Below are 25,421 nucleotides of genomic sequence, written 5' to 3'. Positions count from 1 at the left end.
GATCTTACAAAAAAAATATATAATGTTGCAAAATCAAAAGAAGAACGAGGAGAAATACGACGATGAAGATGAAACACTTCAAAAACGATTTTAGAGTTTGATGTCAAAAAACAATGGAAATCGAGAATAACAAAAAAAGAGAACAGAGAAAAAAGCTCGTAAATGAAGAAGGAGAAAGAGAAGGCAAGAAATTCGAAAAAGGAAACAGAATCCTTTCAAAAATTAAAAATCTGTTAGAGGCGCGTTTGAGCGTAATATCAATTAGAGGACTTGTAAGACTTATATAGGAAAATCACTTGTATGTAGAGATTAATCCTTATTTTATACTCATTTGGGTGTACTTTCGTCTTTTCTATACTTTTTTATGTGTATTGTTATCTATTTATTTTAAAAAAAATAGCAATCATTGTCAAAAATATAGATTTGAATAATTAAATAAAAATAAGATATAATCTCTATTTCCATAATTGATTTCTTTTTTGGGGAAAAAAATAAAGATACGAAGCTAATAAAGGTTCACGTGTATAAAATTATTGAAGTTCTAATATGTTAACCTTTCTTTTGAATATTAGTGGTAGAACAAAATCTAAGTTATAGTTTTAAGAATGAGATAATTAGTTATTAGGATTTGTGGTTTTTATATTTCCTTGATTAGGAACTTTTGTGAAACTTAACTTACCTAAATAAATGTTAACCTTTCTTTTATAAGTGGTATAGACTTTATTCTTCTTGGTCTTTGTTGTGGCCCAGCCCAACTGGCCACATGGCCGACCCAGCCAACACGCGCCTTTGTCGGATCCGGGCGGCCGCTCTACGGGGTACCACGCGCCCGGACCTTGACCCGGACACCTCTCCTCCTGGAAGCCAGCTCACCTGGCAACAACTGGCAAGGAAAAACTTCGTGGAAGGTAGGTCTATTCATGAAGGGCCCACCTCTGACACGGTATATATGGGGAGGGTCCTACCCCTCCCCCAAGGTACGTCACAACACCCTTATTCTCTGCGACCTGCATACTTCCTGACTTGGACGTCGGAGCGTCTTTGCAGGTTGCTCCCCCCATATCATACGAAGAGTTCGGGAAGTCGTTCACTTGCACACCACTCACAGCAGACCCAAGTTCAAGCTCATCCCCACCAATTCACCGGGTTCTATCCCGACCCGTCCGGAACCCTGAGGTACCGAACAGTCTTACTAGTAATACCTGAATACCATGTTTCCTAAGTCCTAACATGAAAGGTTGCGAAGGTGCATAAAAGGATTTTGAACGCTAATCTCATCGTACAAAATTTCACCCATAATTTTTTCAAATATTTTTTGTCTTTGCAACAAACATGCTCAACTACACACACACACATACATTATATATGTTCCTTTTTTTTGTTTTCACTACTGACTAAAAGCCAAATTCAAACTCATATGTGGCTGTTTTGGAGACATATAAGATACCACTTGAACCAAACCTTCAACCACTGATATTAAATACACCCACCTGGTTCGACGACGTGCATGCCAAAATGTTTACAATATTACGAGTTATAATTGAAAGCCCATGACCAAAAAGTGGTTAATATCGTAATAAAGTAAGACTTAAACGCAAATCGAACTGTAGCAGTAATGTATTGATAGATTATATCTTATCCACTACCACAACTCGTAATTAAACTAAGGGGGAAAAAATCAAATCAAATCAATTTCAAATCCCTATAACACATTTTCCTAATAAAAGGCAAAAAGTGCTACTCCACCTAATAGCAACCTCGACTCATTAAACTTTTACATACTATGCTTGCTTTAAATTACATATACACCACAAGGTTACATATATACGGAGAAAGAGGACACGGCACACAATTTGATGGAACACGGATCGGTTATGAACCTTTCTGCGGCAGTGTTTCAAACGCAGATACTGTGTTCTCAAATTTTATGCGATGCAATGGAGCACCACTTTGCTTAATAGCACAGGCTGTCTTTTCTTCAAGCGGACAGCGTGCTTTAAGCATGGAGAATACATGGTTATTTAATCTCCTTGCCTTTTTCATTGCTTCCAATAAGACTTCCCATCCCTGTTGAAAGAATAATAAATGCGATCAATGAAGTTCGATTTCACCTCTAGACATTATAATAGGTTAGTATATTGAAGAAATACACAATAATTATCTAGGCATATGCAGTAATGACTTGATAAATATAACGGATCATAATTACGTAAAATAAGCAAAGGTTCTTTGGCTTTGAATCGAGGAAGAAATATAAACCTGCATAGCAAAGTGTGAGTTCTTATGTGTTTGTATGACAGATGCAGCCTCTACTTCTGCAATATTGAGTATCTGATATGAAAAGTCAAAGAGCTCGAAATGTAGCTGTTGCCCAAGCAAATATATTATAGTGCATCCACCCCAAGCAACTGAATCTCCTAGCCTTTCATGACTATTTGATGACACTTCTGCAGACTCTTCCAAGTATCCCTATGTGGTCCAAGCAAAGACCAAGTCAAACTAAAGTTTAACCAAAAGAAAACAAATAAATATAAGTGTCATGAAACCTAGGCTTTTTGGAATTGCGTGAATTTTTGCATAGGTCTTCTTTCTCTTTTTATTTGTCTTATGCTGATTTTTTTTCTTTTGGGGTCAACAATAATCGAACTCTAGACTTCTTTGTAAGTTTAAGTTGATAAGAAGAGACACATGAATGGTTATATCTCTATCAAGAAGAGTATTAGAGAGAGAGAGAGAGAGAGAAAGAGAGAGGGATATGGACCCGTCCAACCCCACCACAAATGCTAATGCAGAAAGTGAAGGTTAGCGAATCCTATATAACGCCTTAAATGTACTAGAAAACTATTAAAAAGGAAAAGGGGTATATATGTACTTTAAAAAAAAATCAGCATAGTTTTGTGGAAAGTTGCTCCTTACAATTTGGAGACCACTGTATATTCTGTAGAAATCTTTAGAAATTGTAATATCAATGAAGCCTGTCTTGGGCGCAGCACTCCATTTACTACAATATTTATCTAATGCAGCACTGGTGAAAGCTAATGCATACTCCAGGACACTTCCAGTATTCAAGTTAGCTTTGTATAAAAGATCTGTAATAATAATAACATCATCAGCAAAAATAAAATGCTCATTTATACAAGACAACAAAAGTAAATGTACATATAACATAACATTAAGGCCGATATCATCACTAGGAAAAAATGTGAAGAAAAATGGGATAAACACTATAAATCACTAAATTGAAGATGCATGAAAATCTATCGTTGATGATGTGCGAATAGCAAACTGCACCTAAAAAATTTCGAGGCATTTTTCATGTTTGGGAGGGTACAGTCACAAAAGCAAATCACTTTGGAGCTTGCAGCTCTTTTGTTAGAAATTCCATTTTCAATTTTTTTGCCATCAATCTGGCATGGAATATGTCCAGAACCAGAACAGCTATCTCCACCACATCATACTGATAGAAGGTTTTATAAATAAATATTGTTTGTTCCTACTTCTGTTTATTTAATTTCCACCATCTTTTTGAAATACCTTGTACTTTAAACTATGCTTCCTCCTGTCATAATCTGAGCTAGTTTTCGTGAAGGACAATGTTGTAAATGACTCAGAGCTGGAAGTTTAGTTAGTAGTGTGGTTAGTTAGTTGAGTAGTTATAGTTAGCTTGCTTTACTCTTTCTGTGTATATATACCTCTTGGTTTGGTACTGTTTGTAATTCAATTCAGTTTCATAGATCATTACAATTGTTTCTCTTTTACTCTTGCTTACTCCTTCTCTGTTAATCTCTGTATTCAACATCATCTACTGCATGTTACAGCAGTTTCTTGCTGCACAAGCATTGCTTCAAGAACTCCTTCATGGTATCAAAAGCTGAGGATCAAAGACACATGGCAGACTCTGATGAAGACTCAGGCAACTCCAACAAATCAAATGCTCAAATCACACCTCAAACAATTGCTTCCCTCCCGTCTAATTTCTTTCAACAAAAACCCTTCAACCCAATTGCAGACAAATTGACAGAGACAAATCATAAGACTTCGCAACAAGAAGCACTATTTGCAATTTGGGGGCAAGATCTGCAAGATCATCTTCACCAAAATTGAATTCCTCTTCAATATGACTCACCAGAAAATCAAGTTGCAGGTATTGAAACTTCAAAGGATAAGCAATGGCACCAGGATAATTATAATATGATTTCTTGGATGCTTGCTCGATGTAACAATCAAGAATAAGATGGTTGGATGTACATTTGCTTTTGAAATTTGGGCAAGGATTGAAGACTATTTTGCAAAGTCCACCAAATACAAGATCAAGCAATTGAAGACTCAGCTGAAGACCATCAAGGTTTGAATGCCTCTGACTATATCTCTCAAATCAAGAACATTGCAAATTCTCTTACTGCCTTGGGAGAGCCTCTTACCTCTGATCAATACATTGAAGCAATCTTGGAAGGGCCAAATGAAGACTATCATGTTTTATTGACTATCGTTAATTCTAAATCTGAGATGTTCAGCTTAGCTGAAGTGGAAACTATGGTGCTCACACATGATGATATGAATGAGAAATTCAGAAAACCTGGTAACTCTATGTTTCAGGCATATATTGCACAAGGTTCTTTTCCACAGATTCCTACCAATCTGAGAGCTAATGGTGGAAGAAGAGGTAGAGGTGGTGGATGTTTTGGCAGAGGAGGTAGATCCTTCTATGGTAACAACAGACCTCAGTGTCAAGTTTGTGGTACGTTTGGTCCATGTTGCATGGAATTGTTTCCATCGATTTAACCAAGAAATACCACACCCTTCTCAATCCCAATTTAATAACTCAAACTCATCCAATTCATCTTCAAATCTGTCAACCATAGCATCACAATCCAATTCTTCTTACACCACTCCTTTACCACCAGCAACATCATTCCACAATCCATCTGCATATCTCACTGTTCCTAGCATAGTGTCAGATCCTTCTTGGTACCCTAATACAGGTGCTACTCATCATGTGACCTCCAATCAATCCAGTATGCTTACATCTTCAGAATATCTTGGTCCAGAACAAGTTCAACTTGGTAATGGCTTAGGTATTCCCATATCACATACAGGTAGTTCTTTTCTTTATGCTATAAATTCAAGATGGTGGTTTTCTCTACAGAAATTAACACATTGTCCACAAATTACCAAAAATCTAATTAATGTTTCTATGTTTGCCGAAGATAATTGTGTTTATTTTGGATTTTATGCTTATCATTGTGCTGTGAAATGCCAGTTTACACAGAAACTCCTACTACAAGGTTTTAGAAAGAATGGACTTTACCAATTTGTGCCAAAGAATTGCTCATCCAATCTGTCACCGCATGTTTTAGTTGTCTCTAGATGTTCCTTTGATTTGTGGCATAAGAGATTAGGTCACTCAGCCACTAAAACTGTAAAAACTATATTGAATAAGTGTAATCTTACCACATCAAATAAAATTCCAGATTCTGCTATTAATGTTTGTGGAAACTGTGCTCGTGCTAAGATGCATAATCTTCCTTTTCCATAATCTCTTACAACAATACTGCCCCACTATAATTGGTATATTCTGATGTTTGGGACCCAGCACCTTTGATTTCTCACCTTGGTTTTAGATACTATGTAACTTTTATAGATGCTTTCTCTATATATACTTGCACTTTTCTATTGGTTAATAAAACACGGGTTCTTAATGCTTTCAAACACTACAAGATATTTATGGAAAGACTAACAAATTGCAAGCTTAAAGAGTTGCAATCAGATAATGTGGTGAATACACCTCAAAAGCTTTTGCAGATTATATGGTGCAAGAAGGGATACATCACAGGTTTTCTAGCCCATATATCTCTCAACAAAATGGTAGAGCTGAGAGAAAGCATAGACATCTCATCGAGATGAGTTTGGCAGCTTTATGATTCATTGGGATGAAGCTGTAATGACAGCAACATACCAGATAAATAGACTTCCTACTGAGGTATTATCTAACAAATCTCCTTTTGAAGTTATTTTTAACCAATTTCCAGATTATCAATCTTTAAGGGTTTTTGGTAGTGCTTGTTTTCCTTTGCTTAGGCCATATAACAAAACTAATCTTGACTTTAGATAGCAAAAATGCATTTTCTTGGGATATGATTCTCGGTATAAAGGGTATAAGTGCTTAGCAACCAAATGGACAGATTTACATTTCAAGGAATATTTTGTTTGAGGAAAATCAATTTCCATATAATGAGTTGTTTAATTCTTGAACTTCTACAGTCTTACTTAAATCTGACTTAGTTATTCCCAGCATAGGACCTCTAATTAGTGTTCCACAACATGATACAAATAACAATATCCCTGCAAATTCAAATTTCTTGTCTAGTACTAATCCTCAGGATCCTTTCACTAATTCTAATAACCATCCTACTATTTCTGCTAATTTGCCTAAATCTGTCCAAAATGATAATTGCAATGTTGATAACTGTACTCCTATTATTTCTCCTAATCCTAATCAGACTTCTATTGATCACAACACTAACATATCTCCAACTAGTGACACTATCCCTATATCTGGAGTTCTTCCTTCTTCTAATCAACAAGAATCTGCTAATGCCAACACTAATATAACTTCTGACACAAGCACAAACACACATGCTATGCTAACTAGATCTAAAATTGGAACTTCTAGGCCTAAGGTGTTTATTACAGATGTGACCACTAATTCATATGATGAACAACTTCCTAAGACCGCTAAGGTTGCTCTTCAATTTCCTCAATCGAAAAGTGTTATGAAAGATGAGTATAATGCCCTGCTTAGAACCAATACCTGGACTTTAGTTCCTAAGCCTCAAGATGCTAAGGTTATAGGATTTAAGTGGGTTTATTCTATTAAGAAAAACCCTGATGGAAGTGTGCAGAAACACAAAGCCAGACTAGTTTCACAAGGTTTTTATCAAGATGAGGGGGGCTTTGATTTTGATCAAGTCTTCAGCACAGTGATTCGACCAACAACAATTAGGACTGTATTATGTTTGGCTTTATCCAGAAATTGGGTAATTAGACAGTTTGATTTTAACAATGCATTTTTAAATAGTAACCTTCATCAAATTATTTACATGAAACAGCCAATTGGTTTTGAACAACATGCTGAGACACATGTTTGCAAGCTTAACAAATCTCTCTATGGCTTGAAACAAGCTCCTAGAGAATGGTTTCTTAAGCTTAGCAACACTTTATGTACTTTTGGTTTTCAGAATGCTAAAACTGACACATCATTGTTCATTGGAAAAACAGCATCTTCTACTATGTACATATTATGCGATGTTGATGACATTATTATAACTGGTGATAAATCTGATGAAATCAGTGATATGATTAAGAGATTAGATGTTGTTTTTGCCCTTAAAGACTTAGGGGAATTGATTTACTTCCTTGGTATACTGGTTCAAGTCAATTGCACCTTTCTCAAACCAAGTATATCAAAGATTTACTTTCTAAACTTGGCATGGCAGGGGCTAGTTCAATGCCTACTCCCATGATCTCTTCACTACAACTCCTATCTAGTGGTTCTGAAAAGTTTGAAGATCCAAGTTATTTAGAACAATGTTGGGATCATTGCAATATTTATGCGTCACTAGACCTGATATTCGCTTTGCTATTAGTAAGATCAGCCAGTTCATGCACTCTCCCTTTTTGGCACACTGGAAAGCAGCCAAGAGGGTGCTCAGATACCTTGAAGGGACCAAGGATCATGGTCTTGTTCTTCACAAATGTCAACACTACGGCTGTATGGCTTTAGTGACTCAGATTGGGCAACAGATTTGGAGGGCAGAAGGTCAGTTTCAGGTTTTTGCATTTCTTTAGGTGCTAATCTGATTTCTTGGTCTTGTAGGAAGCAAGCAACGATTAGCAGGTCCTCTACAGAAGCAGAATTCAGGAGTTCAGCATCTTGTGAGGCTGAGCTTGTTTGGCTTAGGAATCTGTTAGAAGAACTTGGAATTCGATTGCCTACTTCACCTACAATCTATTATGATAACTTGAGTACTGTGTTACTCACTGCTAACCCTGTGATGCATGATAAATATAAACATTTTCAGTTGGAGGTTCAATTGATCAGAGATAAATTGAGAAAGAATGCTCTTCATATTATGCATATTCCTAGGACAGATCAAGTGGCTGATATCTTGACCAAGCCACTCTCTGCTGCTACATTTGAGAAGTTGAAGCACAAACTCAGAGTCATACCAAGGTCTGACTTGAGCTTGAGGGGGGTGTGAAGGACAATATTGTAAATGACTCATAGAGCTGGAAGTTTAGTTAGTAGTGTGGTTAGTTAGTTGAGTAGTTAGAGTGAGCTTGCTTTACTCTTTCTGTGTATATATATACCTCTTGGTTTGGTACTGTTTGTAATTCAATTCAGTTTCATAGATCATTACAATTGTTTCTCTTTTACTCTTGCTTACTCTCTTCTTCTCTGTTAATCTATCTATGTGTTCAACATCATCTACTGCATGTTACAGCAGTTGCTTGCTGCACAAGCATTGCTACAAGAACTCCAGTTTTCAACTATCTTCTTAACATCCAACACGTGCACCTTATATTTTATTTTTACTGGGGAATACGGCAAGTCAACAGAAAAGGAAGTTGGAAATCATCCAATTACCTGCTGCTTCTGCTTGCTTTGACATGATGTGGAAAGAGGTAGGAGAAGGGCAACCAGGATATGAAACCATCGCAGCAGCAGTTGATTTAAAGAGACTAACAACAGGGCTGTCACCACTATCTTGAGTAGTTAATATTTGTCCATCGGCTCCAGGAAGTAAGCCCAGCCAAGGAGCAGTTTGCATGAAATTCTTAGTATCTATTTCTCTCTGTCACAGATCCAGCATATTAATCATTAAAGAGAGCAACAAGAAAACATTGAAAAGAAAAAATCACAATCTCTTACAAAGAAGAGATGCTGAGTCCTTGAGTAAAGAGAAATAAAAGGTTATTCCTCCCTATTTGCAAGGGATAAAAAAGCCTTTCTCTGAGATTTACTTGTTCGATCTTAGTGTCGAAACAAAACTTATTTATTCACTCACCCAGCTATGTCAAAACAAATGATAAATAAATTGATAGCTGCACTAGGTTACTGACCAATACAATATCTAGAAGCCCCATCCAGTATAGTACACTTCCAATCTCTTTTATGCCATGAAGAACCTCGGCTTTCAGCGCTGATTTTGTCTCCCAATTAAGATGTTCTTTCACAAGTCTGACACACCCTGCAGAGATAATCAAAGAACTAATTTCACAGATTTGATCATGTATGTGCTGTACTGGGTTTCATAGTAAAGATATTTTGTTTACGAGACACTACGAGTGATGACAGTGAAATATAGCTGTATTAATGCATTTCTAGTAAAACATTTCTGTGCTTCAAGGTTTAATTGTCCTCCACCAATGATCTCCAAATTCAAAATCAATTGAGTACTTTTGACTCTAAAGCAAGACCAAGAAAGAAGCCATATATACATACAAGGACAAGGAAATATATGCTACTAATAATTAATGCTCATTTTAGAAAGTCAGGCACCCTACGATTAATGCCTATCTTACATGAATTCAGAATGCGGTACAATACATGCATATCCAAATATAAGAACTATTAGCATAGGTTATGTAACAAAACATGCCCTGATTTTGTGAATGATTCTGCTTTCTGCACAAATATATACCGAGTTTTTTGGAATTTCCGTGACTATTGATTAAGGATAATTTTCTTTCAAGATGTGATAGAACTTTAAATTTTTTTTTTTTTTTTTTTTGATGATTTGATAGAACTTTACATTTAAACATCACAGAAAAATTTCAGACCAAAAAAAAAAAGGTACAGTGAAAGGAAAATGTCATCTTGTACCTGTCACACCTCCATCAAAAGGCAGAAGTCCAATTGATTTGGGTAAGGATTCTTGTAACCCTGTGATCATTGGTTCAAGCAAAGTTATCTGAAAATGGCAGGCAGTACATTGTCAGTGAGCCACCTCTAGATTTTCTATAATATAATGTAAAAAATACAGACACGAATGACCATGCACCAAATTCATAAATGTGCAATCCATAACTCAAAATCAGTACCCAATATGGTTAAAACAGCTAGGAAGTTTCATTGGGTTCCTAAGACGAAAAGAGGAGGAGTAAGCTAGAAGGTTTAAAAAAGGGGCATGGTAAAAGATTCTGACACAACTATTTAAGTTTCTCTGAAATTCAATGTGGATCTATATTTGAATTAATCCATGATCTAACATGTTGCCACTAATATCCCATTGCACTGAGCATATCATTTTGAACCTATCAACACATGAATTCATTCAATGTTCTAACTCATTTTCACATGTTTATTCAGAATCACCTCATCATTTCTCCAACAATCCAAAAAATTCTGTACTACATTGCCTGTTACTGACAGATGGCATAGGTGTCTTAGATATGGATGCAATAGTTCTGTGTTATGATAAAAGGTTTACCCTTGATATGTAAAAAATTTTCATCATAATAAGCAAGGAAGATTTCAGGAGTTTTCACAGATCAGCAAGTGTCAGTCAAACTAACTCATTTAGCCGACATAAAAATGAAATACCTTGTTTGATATGTGATCAAGAAGAGCCCTAATAAGCCAAGGTAATGATCGGGATCCCAGAAGTCGAACAATAGAAAACATGTGAGGCATTCCAAAGAATCCACTATGCAATCGTGCAAAACTTTGATGAGCAGAATTCAAATCCTAGCATATAGAGATGGAGTAAAATGATAAGAAAGTGGTATGTCTCTTTCAGAAGATTTTTATAAAAAGGGGGAACCAAAACAAGAGGGGAACTTGTATGCACAGAAAGAAATTAGTAAAACACTAATACAGATACACAAACATTCACTTCTTGCTCTGTCACATACACTATATACACATATAAATATAGATATAACTTGATGTGTGTCAAAAACAGAAACTAATACAAAAAAACACAAAAGAATGATAGTTTAAAAAGAGGGGGGCAGGGGATCTGGAAAAAAATGCTCTGAAATCCAAGAAATTTGGTCAGACTTCCATTTGGCACATTTATATCAAGGTTTCACACAAGACACGTACATTGTTAGACTTCCCAATGGAAATCAAGATAAACAAAATTGAACAGAGACACCAGTCTAATAAACTTATTTCACACACACATATGTATTCAGTTGTGCTAAAAATGGAAGTATCTGTATCTTATGTTTACCATAGCATAAGATAGTTAAGCAATCGACACTATTACAATTGATTTTCAAATATTCTTAAATGAAAATTGCTGCAACAGGAATGCGTACTTGAGTACCACAATAGAAACTAGGCTTAGCAGAAGGTATGGATGGCTTTTGAACAGGAACAGCCTTTGATGATCTGATAAAACGTTGAGTGGTGTTGCAGAGGATGAAATTTGGCAAAAAATCACTTTGCATCTCAGACCAAATCTAGCATGCCAAAAAAATAAAGACGACCTTATCAAAATGCAGGAAACGAATCAATTCTGAAATCAGATTGCGGTTTCTGCAAGAGGACTTAACATTAGAAAAATAATGTTAATTCTCAATGCAAGATGTCTTATTAATGCACAACGCAGAGAGACATCAAGCTAAAAGATCCTTAGTATGAAAGGATATACCTGTGAGGCCAGTCGGCTAGAAAATGAAACAAGAGAAATGTTTTCCTGCATCTCATTCAACATCAAACTGAAAGAGTCAACAGAAAGATCTCTCGACAGTAGTTCGTGTGAATGTTTTAGGATATCCAATAGCTTCTCTACTTCCTGAAATAAAATAGTAGAGTATCGCTTTAGTTAATGGATTCTGAAAGAGGAACATAGTTGTTGGCTTAGGGAAGTGGAAAAAAAGTAGACTAACCACTATGGCACACAGATCCTGACACTCAAATCGATCAAACAGAAACTCAATATTTTCACGGAAAACTTTGTTCATCCGTTCGGTGATCAAACTTCGCAAATTAATCATCCTTCCAAGCAACTGTGCATCAAATGATTTTGATCATATGAAAGAATAATAGTTACTCAAATTTAAACTATATCCCAAAAAAGAAAAAAACAACAAAACAATACAAGATAACCCATCGATCCACCAAAGCAAATCTTCGGAGGTAAAAGTTTATATGATGTAATCCATTAACCTTCACTCTAGTCATTTTCAACAGCATATTGAGCCTTATAGGCTGCACAGAATACTTTTCTGCATTGTCTGAGGCAAAGAGGAAGGAAGGATCAAGCAATTCACTGCACAATTTTGGCACCAACGGTGAAAACAGGTTAGTACATAAAATAATCAAAAGTAAATCTGGATAAGTCATTAGAAACCCAGCCTACCTTGCTGCCCAACTTTTGTAATATGTGAAAATGGTTTCACACAATTTCGAAACAAATATATCAAAACAATGATCCACCTGTCAAGAAAGGTTTGATCAATTGCAGGAGCATGGAAAAGAGAAAGAATACAAGTTACTTCCATTAATTTACTATACTTTAGATTATAGAATATGAGGACTCTACACCTAAAAGAAGCTGTATTAAAGATTATAGTACTACACAAATTCACTAAATAATCATTTAACATTGTGATGGAAGTGTCTAATACCTCAGCTTCAATTTCATCATACAGAAACCGTTGCTTGAGCAACACCAATGCTTGCTGAGCTGAATCATTATAGATATCTAGTGGAATCAAAACACTCTCAAGAAGACCAGAATTTGGTGATTCAAGGACACAATCCACCAACATCCATGGAAGAGAACATTCAATTGGAAACTGCACGGAAACATTTTGACCAATTTTAGTACAAGCATGGTGGTAGAAAAATAAATTCATGGAAGAAAAATGGGAAAAAAATGAGAGAAAAGTAAGCAGGCCATGAGTCAGGCAGTTAAAGCTTGAAATGCAGTAGAATAACCAAGTTCGAAATGTAACATTAAAAACCCTAAAATACAAAAATGGCATCTTGTCAGCATATGTAAATTCATAGAAAGCTATAAACAAGTGTGAGGAAAGATCAGATACACAACATATACCAATCATCTTTCTTATATTATTTTTATAAAACACAAACAAACAGAAAGAGGGGGAAAATAAATGAAAACGAATCCATGTGAAGCCAAGCAATAAGCTCTATTACACATTTCAAGCTGCTAGCTTACCGTTATTTGGTCATGTAGTTCAAATACAAATGAGTAATAGATTCTGAGTGAAAAACTGGAAAATATGTAGCAAGTAGCAATGATATTTTTTACACTGCTCCCATCAAGGAGTGTTTATGGTGAAAAAGATGTGTAGTTCAAATAATCTAGTGGTGTGAGTATTACCTGAATTACTCGCGAAGACTCTAAATAAAATTCCCTAAACCATAAGAAACCAAGATCTGTCAATGTTGCAACTGTCACTGCAAGAATCATCACATAAGTTAGTTTACACTAAAAGTAACAAGGCAATGAAGCAAAGCATTCTAAATCATTTAACTGCTTCAAATGATGTTTTATTCCAATGCAATTCTGTTCATAATCAGGCATATGTCAACCCCACTACAAGTGTTCTTTACTATTGTTTCAATTATTGGGTAGTGTTCTAGTTACACTTCTGTTCCATCAGACAAGAGTGGGCTAAGCCCTTGGATGGAAATGGTGCAGTGTGAAGCCAGGAGTATTTGTGCAACCATATGATTTTTGTTAACAGAGATGTGATAGAGAATATACAATTTCCAAACTAGCTTCCTAATACTGGAGATGAACCATTTGGAGCTCGGGGCAGCTAGATTGAAGAGACTGTTGGTGTAGGTTTTGGATCTATCAATGGATAATGGGCCCAAAGGATGAGTCTTTGTCACAATATATATTCCAGGGTCAACAAAAGAGCATTACCTGAGTAGTCCAAAATATGAAGGAAAAAACCAAGCTTGTAAAAAAAAGTCTCCAGCTGTTTTAAATCATTAACTGGAATTTCTGAGCCACTGTTACCAAAGAGTCCGCCAGGCCTCCGTAGGTTACCACCAGAAACCACCTCATATATTAAGAATTGCAAGCAGTGCACCTGTATCATAGATATTAATTAAGCAATTGGAAATTCGGTGGAATACTCAGTAGGTAGAATATCATCACTTTCAATGTTTGCATTCAAGTATATGTAAGACACAAAAGCAGGATGTACATGACGTGTATGCATAGGATGGACCAAATATCGATTAATAAAAATAAATAAATAAAAAATAAAATTAAAAAAACAACAGAAATCCACTAAAAGAACTCCAAAAGCAGCACAAGCAGGGATGTAGAAGCTTTTCATGACAATGCTCAATACACTTCTCCTCTAACAATATCAATCAAACAGTGTGAATACATGGAAACCTGAAGGAAATTTCGTACATAAGGGCAGAGTTTTAAAATCTAATTTAAAATTTAGAAACAAAAATTGAGAGAGAGAGAGAGAGAGAGAGAAGGGGGGGGGGGGGAGAATGCATGATTCCATAAATGACTTTCTAAGTCTCTGCAATATTTCAAAACAAAGCTGCATATTTGCTTTCTATTAAATCCCATATGCAAGCTTGCTAGTTCAACAAAACATCTACACAAAAAGCAGAATTCATAATTAGCTTTGATAAGAATTCATATGAATATCGCTCTTCAAGTGTAAGCATATCAAGAATCAATGGGTACAAGTTATACAGCACAGTTCAGAAAGCAAATTTGAAAGCAAACCTGAGCAGCGGTAGGGGCAACTGCCCTTGGATAAAATATGTTTGCTCTACTTTCTTCACCTCCATGGTGTGAGGACTGTAACTCGGATTCAGACTTGTTTGTATTAGCCATCCAATCAGCTGAAAGGGTCCTCATATCCGAAAGAATCCTAAAAGTACACATTAGGGTGATTGAATCGAGTGATTTAAGTTTTTTAAGCAAGAAACGACTATTATATGATGCATACTATTCAATCACAGAACCACTTTCAAAATTCTATCAGGAAGTTAACCATCATAGAAAAAAATTCATTAAACCATCAAATATTGTGTTTTAGAAATAAAAATTGACTTCAAAAATGACTGAAACAAGTGCAAAATTGCAAATTTGAAAACCATGGCCACTCAATTGTCTAAACTCTACCAGAGAAAGAGAGAATGTTTTCCCAAATCTCAGATCACTTATGTACTTTCAACAAGTTGTCTCTCTTGATCCTATCTACTTCCTCAGACATAAAATTGTATCTTCAAACCAACCCTTTTTCAAGTTGCCTAATGAAGAAAATATATTTCTGATACACAAAAGTGATGCTATTGTAACATACCTTATATATGGTTTAGGGGAAAGAAATAGAAAGTAAGGGTATTTTGGGCGTGGAAAGTCTTGTAACTAACTCTGCCAGCTTCACACAGTAGTGGTGTTTGTTAGAGGGGAGAAGGAGAAATAACATTCTATATAAGAGAGGAGAAGAGAGTTAGAGGGAAGGATCTTGGAAATTAGGCTGGGCAGGACCCTGTGGCCTCTCAAATGCCACCATCTATCATTCTTATTTCATTCTTTATATTCAATAACATCATCACAGAGGAGAGCATGATACCTCAATGATACCATTCAGCCCCTCAGCTTCCATTCCATCTTCTATTCTCCATTCTATCCTCTGCATTATCTACTAGCTTACAGTTACACTATATTCTGCTATATTATGTGCATTATCTGTTTAGTTAGCTGCAATGGTACGAGTACCTTAGAGTTTCATGACACCCCAGGAGCAATTTTAGGACTTTCATGAATAGTTTCAACATGAAGCTGCAAAAACTAACTATTTTATACAATGTCACGTGAAATTGGATCCTACCTAGACAGGTCCTTCTTCTTTCTAAAAGTAGTCCGTAACATAGAAGCTAATGTGTTTTGGACGAAGTCTTGAACCTCAGCATGTATTGTTTCCCATAAAGCCTCAGCAACCAGTGTATCACACCGCTGCATCATAGATCCAACACTCTTTATGTAGCTTACAAGTTCAACCAGTCCTCTCCTTTCTTCTGCAGTGTAATTATATCGTACAACCTACGAGAAAACATTTTGCAGAAAAATATTTCTCCAAGTTATTTTGAAGCTAACTTTGACTTAAACCAGATTATGGTAACTAGATTCAAAGCCGTAAATAGTAAAAAGGGACCCCAGAGCACAAGCATCCCATGTTTTGCAGAATCCGGGAAAGGGTTGCACCCAAAGGGTATAACAGCATAACCTAATAAATGCATCAGTGGGTGATAAATGCTAAGTGGTTAATTAACAAGCTCTTAGCTAATATAATAAACAGGTTAATCAAGTGATAAATAGTAAAATTCTTTGTCATCAACATGAAAATAAAATTGGCATCTTGAGCATCCTCACCTTTTCATAATCTGAGAATGATGGGGATGCATCCTTGCATGGTCGAGAAAACTTCCAAGCACATTGTTCCCAGATGCGTGCAGTCCATCTGCTTAATAGCTGAAAACCTTCAACAATCATATCATACATGTTACCCTTTACTTCTTTGCTCCAATCAACATCAGAGCCATCAGTTGACTTCAACAACAAAAGCTGCAAAAACATAGTAGCCAGTTTTAAATGGTATGAAGCAATTAACAGAAAAAAAAAACAAATAAGATTTCAAAAAGAGCTTTTCTTTTGCAGCCCAGGCAGAGCAGAGGTGCAGCACCTGATTCATTGCTGAAGCAAAACGAATTGTGAAATCATCATGCTCAGCACGAATTGCTCCAATATGATTGATGATCAGATAATGTCTCTGATATGTGTCTCTCATGTCAAGGTTACATTCTAAAGGTACCACAACAAAGGCACATCATAAGTTTATGAAAAGATCTTGGATTGCAAAACTATACCGAACCCAAGACATATAAAAACAGGTAAACCACAATAAACGATATAATGAACCATATAATAAAACTATCCTAAGTATGATGTGTCACATTCATAATAAACCATATGCAGTGAAAGTGACAACAGGTAAGCCACAAAAGAATGGAAAATCTATCCCTTCATGGAATGAAATACTGGTTCAACAATTACAAATCAGCATCAGATTATGTGTAAAAACACAAAAACAATTTGAAGGATATTCTTGTGCCTCGCGAGGTGGAAGTTCATGAGGTGCTGGAAGGGTAAGAAGTCGAGTTTGGGAAGAAAATTTTGGAAAATATGTTGATAATTCCTTCAAAATTGCAGCAGGAGACAGATGCAGATCTGGAAATGCAGGAATGACCACATCATTCTGTCAAAAGTGAAGAGAAGAGAAAAATACACATTTAAACTTCTTGACAAGAGAAAAGAATTCTGTGCAAAATTTTCACATAATCTAATAATAACATTTCTTTCATAAACCAGTTGATAGAATGACATCATCACGTACAAATACAATAATACCTTAAATATATTGATCAGTCTGTTGATTTTCACCCTCTTGTACAGAGACTCGCTATCTTTCTCTGATGATGTCACTAGGACTACAAGAACGGGCAAGACACGCAAGAGTATGTGGCGCTCTGGAAAGAGAAGTGCAAAGTCCAATTCCAGAGACTCTACAACAAAGACTATAAGTACTTGAAGAATGTCTTCCACACTATTTCAAGTCAAGGAATCGAAGAAGAACTGAAAGAGGAGAATAATAAAAATGGTGACATGCTAAAAACTAGTTACAGATAGGTGTTCTTAGTTCTTGTTTGTAACATTATGCCAGTACATCAAATAGATATCATATATAGGATACTTGTTCACGCGGAACATCTCAACATGCAGGTTCAACAAGATAGCCCATCTTGTGCTCAAGAAAATCTGCACACACAACTAAAATGTCAAACACAGCTCACCTTTGGTTCGGCATGGCCAAAAAAATGTAACAATACAAAAGCCAAAAACAAGGGGAAAATTTTGGGATAAATTATCTCTTAAGCAATCAACAACATAATAAATTCAGAGCATTCAACATGCCATAAACAAGGAAATATCAATAATTAAGTACCTGTAAATCATCCAACTCTTCCCTCATTGAATCAGTGTCTTGCCACTGACCGCTGACTTGTGTGAAAGTTCTGAAAAGTAGAGAAGAAAAATTAAAAAGAACAAATGTGAAATTTCACCAAGTAGTTTTAAAATTTCTAAACTGATCAGAAAGGTGTTCGCATGATTATTACCCTAAAGATTACCATGCAGATCATATATAGTAGAAAGCTTGCCAATGTTCTGAGTGACTTTTATAGTTTCACAAATTACTAAAAGACGAGTCCATATTTCTAAGATCAGATACATTGAAAAGCAGAGGCAAACTGAACTCAAGAAAATTTGAAGATCCTGAACTTGACGATAAAGTGACACAGTCAGATATTAAATACTTACCTTTTATACCAAGAAAAGTCATTAGGTATGCTTGCCTTAGCATTTTTAAGATGATCAAGTTGCACCAAAACATCAAGTAACTTCAACATAGACCTGGAGTCAAGAATAAAAATATCATAAATATAACGACACAAATTGTGTGAAATGAAAGGAGGGAGTGGCCGCCCAGTGATATAATCCAATAGGATGTTGAAGATAAGAATGCCAATAAGGTTATCAATTAAAAGATAAAAAAAATAAAAGGAAAAATAAATAAATAAATAATAAATGATGAAGCACCATAACACACCACAAATGAGATATTGTAGGGCCATTAATGCGTCGCTCAGGCCGAGAAAAACGTTGCATATCAGCAGCTAACTGCATTCAAAATGACATAGACAGATATACTTAACATGCTATATCTGAATCTATCAGTTTCTGAAAAGGAAAGAAAAAATTAAAAAAAGGTCCATACAACAAGTGACCAACATCTCATACCTTTGATGAAGCTGATGCTTGCCATCGCTGAATTTCACGCAAACGACTCATTTCCAAGTCCAGAACTTGATATGTTTCCAAATATAAATCAGCTTGACTTTGCTTCATCGAATCAGGAAGCTGCCCCATTGTGGCAAAATGTATAAATTACAAGAGACAGTATACATGTATGGAAATGAAAAACTTTGAAATGTACCTCCCCTCCAGAAGTTTAATAGTGTATGTTATCAATAAACCAAAAGTGATATAGAAAATAGCTGTGTGTAAAACATCATGCTGCATTATGTAAAGCTATCAATTAAGTAGTGCGACTTTTTTCACTTGCAGAATGACAACTAGATGTAACTAAAGAGAAAATTCACCTGTGGAAGGGCTTTGACACAACTGCGATATGTGTAAAGCACTGATGCCATTTCCTTCCCCTCTTGGGTAAGGATGTTCTACATTGTTTTCATATTAGCAGTAAGAAATTTATAATTAAAAAGAAAATGAAAATCATCTAACAAACAGATCTAAGTGTTAGCCCAAAAGCAGAATACCAGCTGATTGAGAGCTTTCGTATCCTCTGATAGAGATAATCGGTATGCAGAAACATCGCTATACTCTACAAAAGGAGGCCAGTACATGATAATTACTAGGCAGCCATGCATTGCATATTTGTAATTCGAAAAAAAGGCTGAAATGCATGAAGTGTTTAAGAACAATAACAACACAAGTTCATAAAATATCCATAAAAGAACAATGGAAGCATAAACAACAGGTCAACAGTACCTATTGGACTATCTGTTGCACCTCTCTCAGTTGACACCCACACTCCAGGTCCCTGCACCTCAGGTTGCTCGTCCTACAACATTAGGGCGAAAAAAAAGGACTCGAATATAGTTAAACAAAAACCTCAAGTTCCTATAAATAGGTTAATTTAGAACTTCAACATCAAATTGCATTCCACGCAAATCTAATAGTCACGGATCAGTAGTTTGTTTCAGTCGTGATTTGACTACTAAACATTTCGGATAGGACGTCTAAAACAAGCTTGTGCAACTTATAAAAACCAAATTGAAAATTTCTACAATTAGAATCAGCTGGGATTAAGTAAATTACAGAAGAATCAGAGTATGAACAATGCAAAGAACTATCCATAAGCGAACTTCAAGTTAAGCAACAAAATTAAGTAGGAAAATGTAGCAGAAATAAAATTGAAAAGGAAGAGAAAAATGAAGTGTTGTTACATCAAGCGAGAATGTGGAAAGAGCTGCAATGGCTTCCTCAACGGGCACAGCCATGGCCGTTGCGATTGTAGAAGTTGAAATCGAAGGGAAAAACAAAGCGTGAGATCAACTACAATTGATTTGGTTTGTTTTTCTCTCTCCCTCTTTCTCTAATTCTCTAAATCTCTCCCCACTTCACCATTCGGTTGGTACATTGGAGGACCCTTCAATTGCAAGGAAGAGCAGGTATGATGTTTTATGTGGACCATAATGCCCTCCTACTCTGCTGTATTTTCCGTTATACTTTCTGTGTTCTGTCAGGTATGCAGCATAAAGCAGATTTATGTTATAAAATAACTAAATAAGAAAGATAAAATAAAGAAATATAAATGAAAGACTCTAATATTAATATTCACTAATATTAATATCATCCTACTATAATAATTATGATTTATATATTAATACTATATTTGTAATATGAAGAGAAAGAAAAGCTTCGTAGAGAGAGAAAAGAAATGCTTTTTATTGATGTGTTATCATCAGATACATAAGCCTCTATTTATAGGCATATATGATAGTAGTTTTTCAAACTACATTAAATAACATTCTCTTTGGAAACATGAGCCTTGTGGAAAATGGACATCCACCTTAGGCTATCTTATCACAACACTCCCCCTTGGATGACCATTTAAGATTATTGCCTCGTTAAAACCTTACTAAAGAAAAACTCAGTGGGAAAAAACCTTAGTGAAGGAAAAAGAGTACAACATCCTTTAGTGATAGGGACTGCCTCATTAAAAACCTTGTCAAGAAAAACCCAATGGGAAAAAACCTGACCAAGGAAAAAAGAGTAAAGTCTCCCCCTCTTGTCAACATCAGTTGATGTCTCGAAATCAGCGCATCCCAATCTCATATACCAATCTTTCAAAGGAGGATTTTGGGAGTGACTTTGTAAATAAATCTGTCAGATTGTCACTTGAGCAGATCTGTTGGATATCAATTATCCCTTGATTTTGAAGATCATGAGTGAAGATGAATTTGGGAGAAATATGCTTTATTCTATCACATTTGATGTATCCGCTTTTAAGCTGAGCAATGCATGCTGTATTATCTTCAAACAGGACAGTTGGAGCTATCTTATGATCAATCAGTCAACATGATGACAGAATATATTGAATCAGACTCCTCAGCCAAAAACACTCGCGACTAGTTTCATGAATCGCCAGTATTTCAGCATGATTAGAGGAGGTTGCTGCTATCATCTGTTTCGTGGACCTCCATGATATAGCTGTACCACCATATGTGAATAGGTATCCTGTTTGAGACCTCCCTTTATGTGGATCAGACAGGTATCCGGCATCTGCATAGCCAACTAGTTGTGACTTGGATCCTTAGGGATAAAACAATCTCATATCAACCGTTCCATGAAGATATCGAAAAATTTGTTTGATTCCACTCCAATGTCTTCTGGTTGGAGAGGAACTATACCTTGCTAGTAAATTCACCGCGAATGGTATGTCAGATCGCGTATTATTAGCAAGATACATTAGCGCTCCAATGGCACTAAGATATGGTACTTCAGGACCAAGGATATCTTCATTTTCTTCTTTAGGACGGAATTGATCCTTTTTCACATCCAAAGATCTTACGATCATTGGTGTACTTAATGGATGTGACTTGTCCATATAAAATCTTTTCAAAATTCTTTCTGTGTATGTTGTTTGATGAATAAAGATCCCACTTTTTATATGCTCGATCTGCAGGCCGAGACAAAATTTAGTTCTTCCAAGATCTTTCATCTCAAACTCTTCTTTTAGAGTTTTTATAATTGTTGGAATCTCTTCAAGAGTCCCAATGATATTTAAATCATCAACGTACACAGCAATTATAATGAACCCAGATGTAGTTTTCTTTATGTAAACACATGGGCATATATCATCATTCTTGAATCCGTTTTTGGCCAGATACTCAGTAAGACGATTATACCACATTCGTCCAGATTGCTTTAGACCATATAAAGATCTTTGCAATTTGACTGAGTATAACCCTTGCGAATATTCATTGGATGGTTTAGATATTTTTAGTCCTTCAGGGACTTTCATATAGATATCACGATCTAATGAGCCGTATAAATAGGCTGTTACCACATCCATTAAATGCATATGCAGTTTATGATATGCAGATAAGCTGACCAAATAACGCAATGTTATCGCATCCACTACGGGGAAATACGTTTCTTCATAATCTATACCGGGCCTTTGTGAAAAACCTTGTGCCACAAGTCGAGTTTTGTAGCGCACAACTTCATTTTTCTCATTTCGTTTTCTCACAAATACCCACTTATATCCAACAGGTTTTACATCTTCAGGTGTACGGACTACAGGTCCAAAGACTTCACGTTTTGCAAGTGAGTCTAATTCAGCCTTCATGGCTTCTTTCCATTTTAGCCAATCATTTCTTTGTCGATATTCTTCAACTGATCTTGGCTCAAGATCCTTACTTTCATGCATGATATCTAATGCCACATTATATGCAAATATTTCATTGACAATTGTCTTATTTCGGTCCCATTTCTCTCCTGTAAAGACATAATTTATCGAGATCTCGTCATTTTCACAATTTTCAGGTACCTGAACGTCTTCTGGCGTTATATCAGAATTTTGGACAACTGCCGGTGTCTTTACTATGTCTTTTTCAACAGGAATCATATTTACCTCTTTTCTCTTTCGAGGATTTTTATCTTTGGAACCGACAGGCCTGCCACGCTTCTGGCGTGTATTTGCTTCCGTGGCTATTTGTCCTACTGGGACATCAATTCGAATTGGGGCATTTTCTGCTGGTATGTAAGATTTGGTTATCCTCTTTGTATCGGAAAATGCATCAGGCAATTCATTTGCTATTCTTTGCAAATGTATAATCTTTTGAACTTCCAGTTCACATTGCCCTGATCGAGGATCTAAATGCATCAATGATGATGCATTCCAGTTAAGTTCCTTTTCAGGAAGCTTATTCTCTCCCCCTAATGTTGGAAATTTTGATTCATCAAAATGACAATCCGCAAACCGGGCTTTAAATACATCTCTAGTTTGTATCTCAAGATACCTCACTATAGAGGGAGAATCATATCCAACATATATTCCCAATTTTCTTTGGGGTCCCATTTTGGTGCGATTAGGTGGTGCAATAGGAACATATATCGCACACCCAAATATTCTTAAATGGGAAACATTTGACTGCTGGCCAAAAGCTAATTGCATAGGAGAGAATTGATGATAACTCGTTGGCCTCAAACGAATAAGTGCTGCGGCATGTAAAATAGCATGCCCCAAACCGAGGTTGGGAGATTTGTTCTCATAAGCAAGGGTCTAGCAATTAATTGGAGGCGCTTAAGTGATTCTGCTAACTCATTTTGCGTGTGAACATAAGCTACTGGATGTTCAACACTTATTCCATTAGCCACACAATAAGCATCAAAAGCTTGGGAAGTAAATTCACCAGCATTATCAAGACGAATTGCTTTGATTGGATTTTCTGGAAATTGTGCTTTTAATCGAATAATTTGAGCCAGTAATCTCGCAAACGCCAGGTTGCGAGAAGATAATAAGCACACATGTGACCATCTCGAAGATGCGTCTATCAGGACCATAAAATATCTAAAAGATCCACATGGTGGATGAATAGGTCCACATATATCACCTTGAATCCTCTCTAGGAATTCAGGGGACTCAAATCCAATCTTTACTGGTGATGGCCTTAAAATTAACTTCCCTTGAGAACATGCAGCACAACAAAATTCACTAGTTTTAAGAATCTTCTGGTCCTTTAGTGAATATCCATGAGAGTTTTCAATAATTCTTCTCATCATGGTTGTTCCCGGATGACCCAATCGGTCGTGCCAAGTTATGAACTCATTTGAGTTAGTAAACTTCTGGTTTACAATGGCACGTGATTCAATTGCACTAATCTTGATATAATACAACCCAGATGAAAGTGAGGGTAATTTTTCTAATATAACTTTCTTATTTGAATCATGAGTTATGATACATAAATACTCATGATTTCCCTCATTCATCGTCTCAACATGATATCCATTTCGGCGAATATCTTTGAAACTCAACAAGTTCCTCAGAGACTTGGTAGATAATAGTGCATTATTTATTATAAATTTTGTTCCTCCAGGAAACAAAATTATAGCTCTTCCGGAGCTTTCTATCACATTGCCTGAGCCAATAATAGTATTAACATATTCCTCTTTTGGCACAAGATGGGTAAAATATATATCACTTTTGAGAATAGTGTGCGAACTTGCACTATCCGCAAGGCATACATCTTCATTACATATCCTTGCCATTCTCTGAGTCTTTCTAGGAATTTGATCAGAGTCTCGTGCTGATAACGTGTTATAAAATAACTAAATAAGAAAGATAAAATAAAGAAATATAAATGAAAGACTCTAATATTAATATTCACTAATATTAATATCATCCTACCATAATAACTATGATTTATATATTAATACTATATTTGTAATATGAAGAGAAAGAAAAGCTTCGTAGAGAGAGAAAAAAAATGCTTTTTATTGATGTGTTATCATCAGATACATAAGCCTCTATTTATAGGCATATATGATAGTAGTTTTTCAAACTACATTAAATAAGATTCTCTTTGAAAACATGAGCCTTGTGGAAAATGGGCATCCACCTCAGGCTATCTTATCACAACAATTTACACTTTTTTTGGTTAGCCGTATTATTTTCCCTAGTTTATTTGTTATCTTCAATTAAAGTTCACTTTTGCTAAATAGCTTAATTAAGCTATTTTTAAAAAATAGTTTAAATAATAAATATTTATATTAAAAATATTTAATTTTAAAAATATTTATTTTAAAAAGAATACAATAAAAAAATTTTAGTTTTTATTATAAAAAAATTATTTTTTTATAAATATTTAAATAATTTTTAAAAAATTATAATTTAATTTTAAAAATTATACCTGACATTAATATTATACATTTTCAGAAATTAAAAAACAAATTACTTATAAACTTATCAAAATAGGCCCTAACTCAACCATTGTTATATGGAGTTAAGCCCCATTTTGGTCCCTGAGATTGACAAGTTGCACTGATTTAGTCATCCAGATTTTGATTGCACTAATTTAGTCCCCCAGATTCGAAAAAATACACCACGTTAGTCCTTATCCTATTTTCTGTCACCGGAGGACTGACGCCGTTAGTGACGTGGCCAAATATTGCCACGCTAGACACTAGGAAACGGCGTCGTTTCTAAATTAGCGCTAAAAAATCCCCTTTGAGCGACGTTGT

At 35.6% G+C, this 25,421-nt stretch overlaps 1 protein-coding gene across 1 annotated transcript; it reads right to left on the bottom strand.

The window, feature by feature from the left end:
• Positions 1-1,540: 1,540 nt before the first annotated feature.
• On the bottom strand, positions 1,541-20,435 carry PIR121 (transcription activator). Its single transcript, XM_016349832.3, has 30 exons — positions 20,120-20,435; positions 19,662-19,734; positions 19,430-19,494; positions 19,253-19,330; positions 18,891-19,010; positions 18,700-18,770; positions 18,411-18,503; positions 18,037-18,106; positions 17,785-17,849; positions 17,442-17,637; positions 17,138-17,289; positions 16,717-16,810; positions 16,407-16,598; positions 15,865-16,076; positions 14,751-14,898; positions 13,917-14,085; positions 13,365-13,441; positions 12,643-12,813; positions 12,375-12,451; positions 12,182-12,284; positions 11,902-12,021; positions 11,664-11,807; positions 11,329-11,472; positions 10,607-10,750; positions 9,887-9,974; positions 9,124-9,251; positions 8,648-8,855; positions 2,917-3,089; positions 2,260-2,469; positions 1,541-2,067 (listed from the first exon to the last, which is right to left on the bottom strand). Exons 1-30 carry the CDS (start codon positions 20,171-20,173, stop codon positions 1,873-1,875), a joined length of 3,834 nt encoding a protein of 1,277 aa, XP_016205318.1. The 5' UTR covers positions 20,174-20,435; the 3' UTR covers positions 1,541-1,872.
• Between the last annotated feature and the right edge of the window lie 4,986 nt (positions 20,436-25,421).

Source organism: Arachis ipaensis, chromosome B6, assembly GCF_059453495.1.
Source record: "Arachis ipaensis isolate K30076 ecotype BB chromosome B6, ASM5945349v1, whole genome shotgun sequence".
Lineage (NCBI taxonomy): Eukaryota > Viridiplantae > Streptophyta > Magnoliopsida > Fabales > Fabaceae > Arachis > Arachis ipaensis.
Note: the sequence above shows the minus strand (reverse complement) of the source record. Positions and strands in the feature narration are given on the sequence as shown.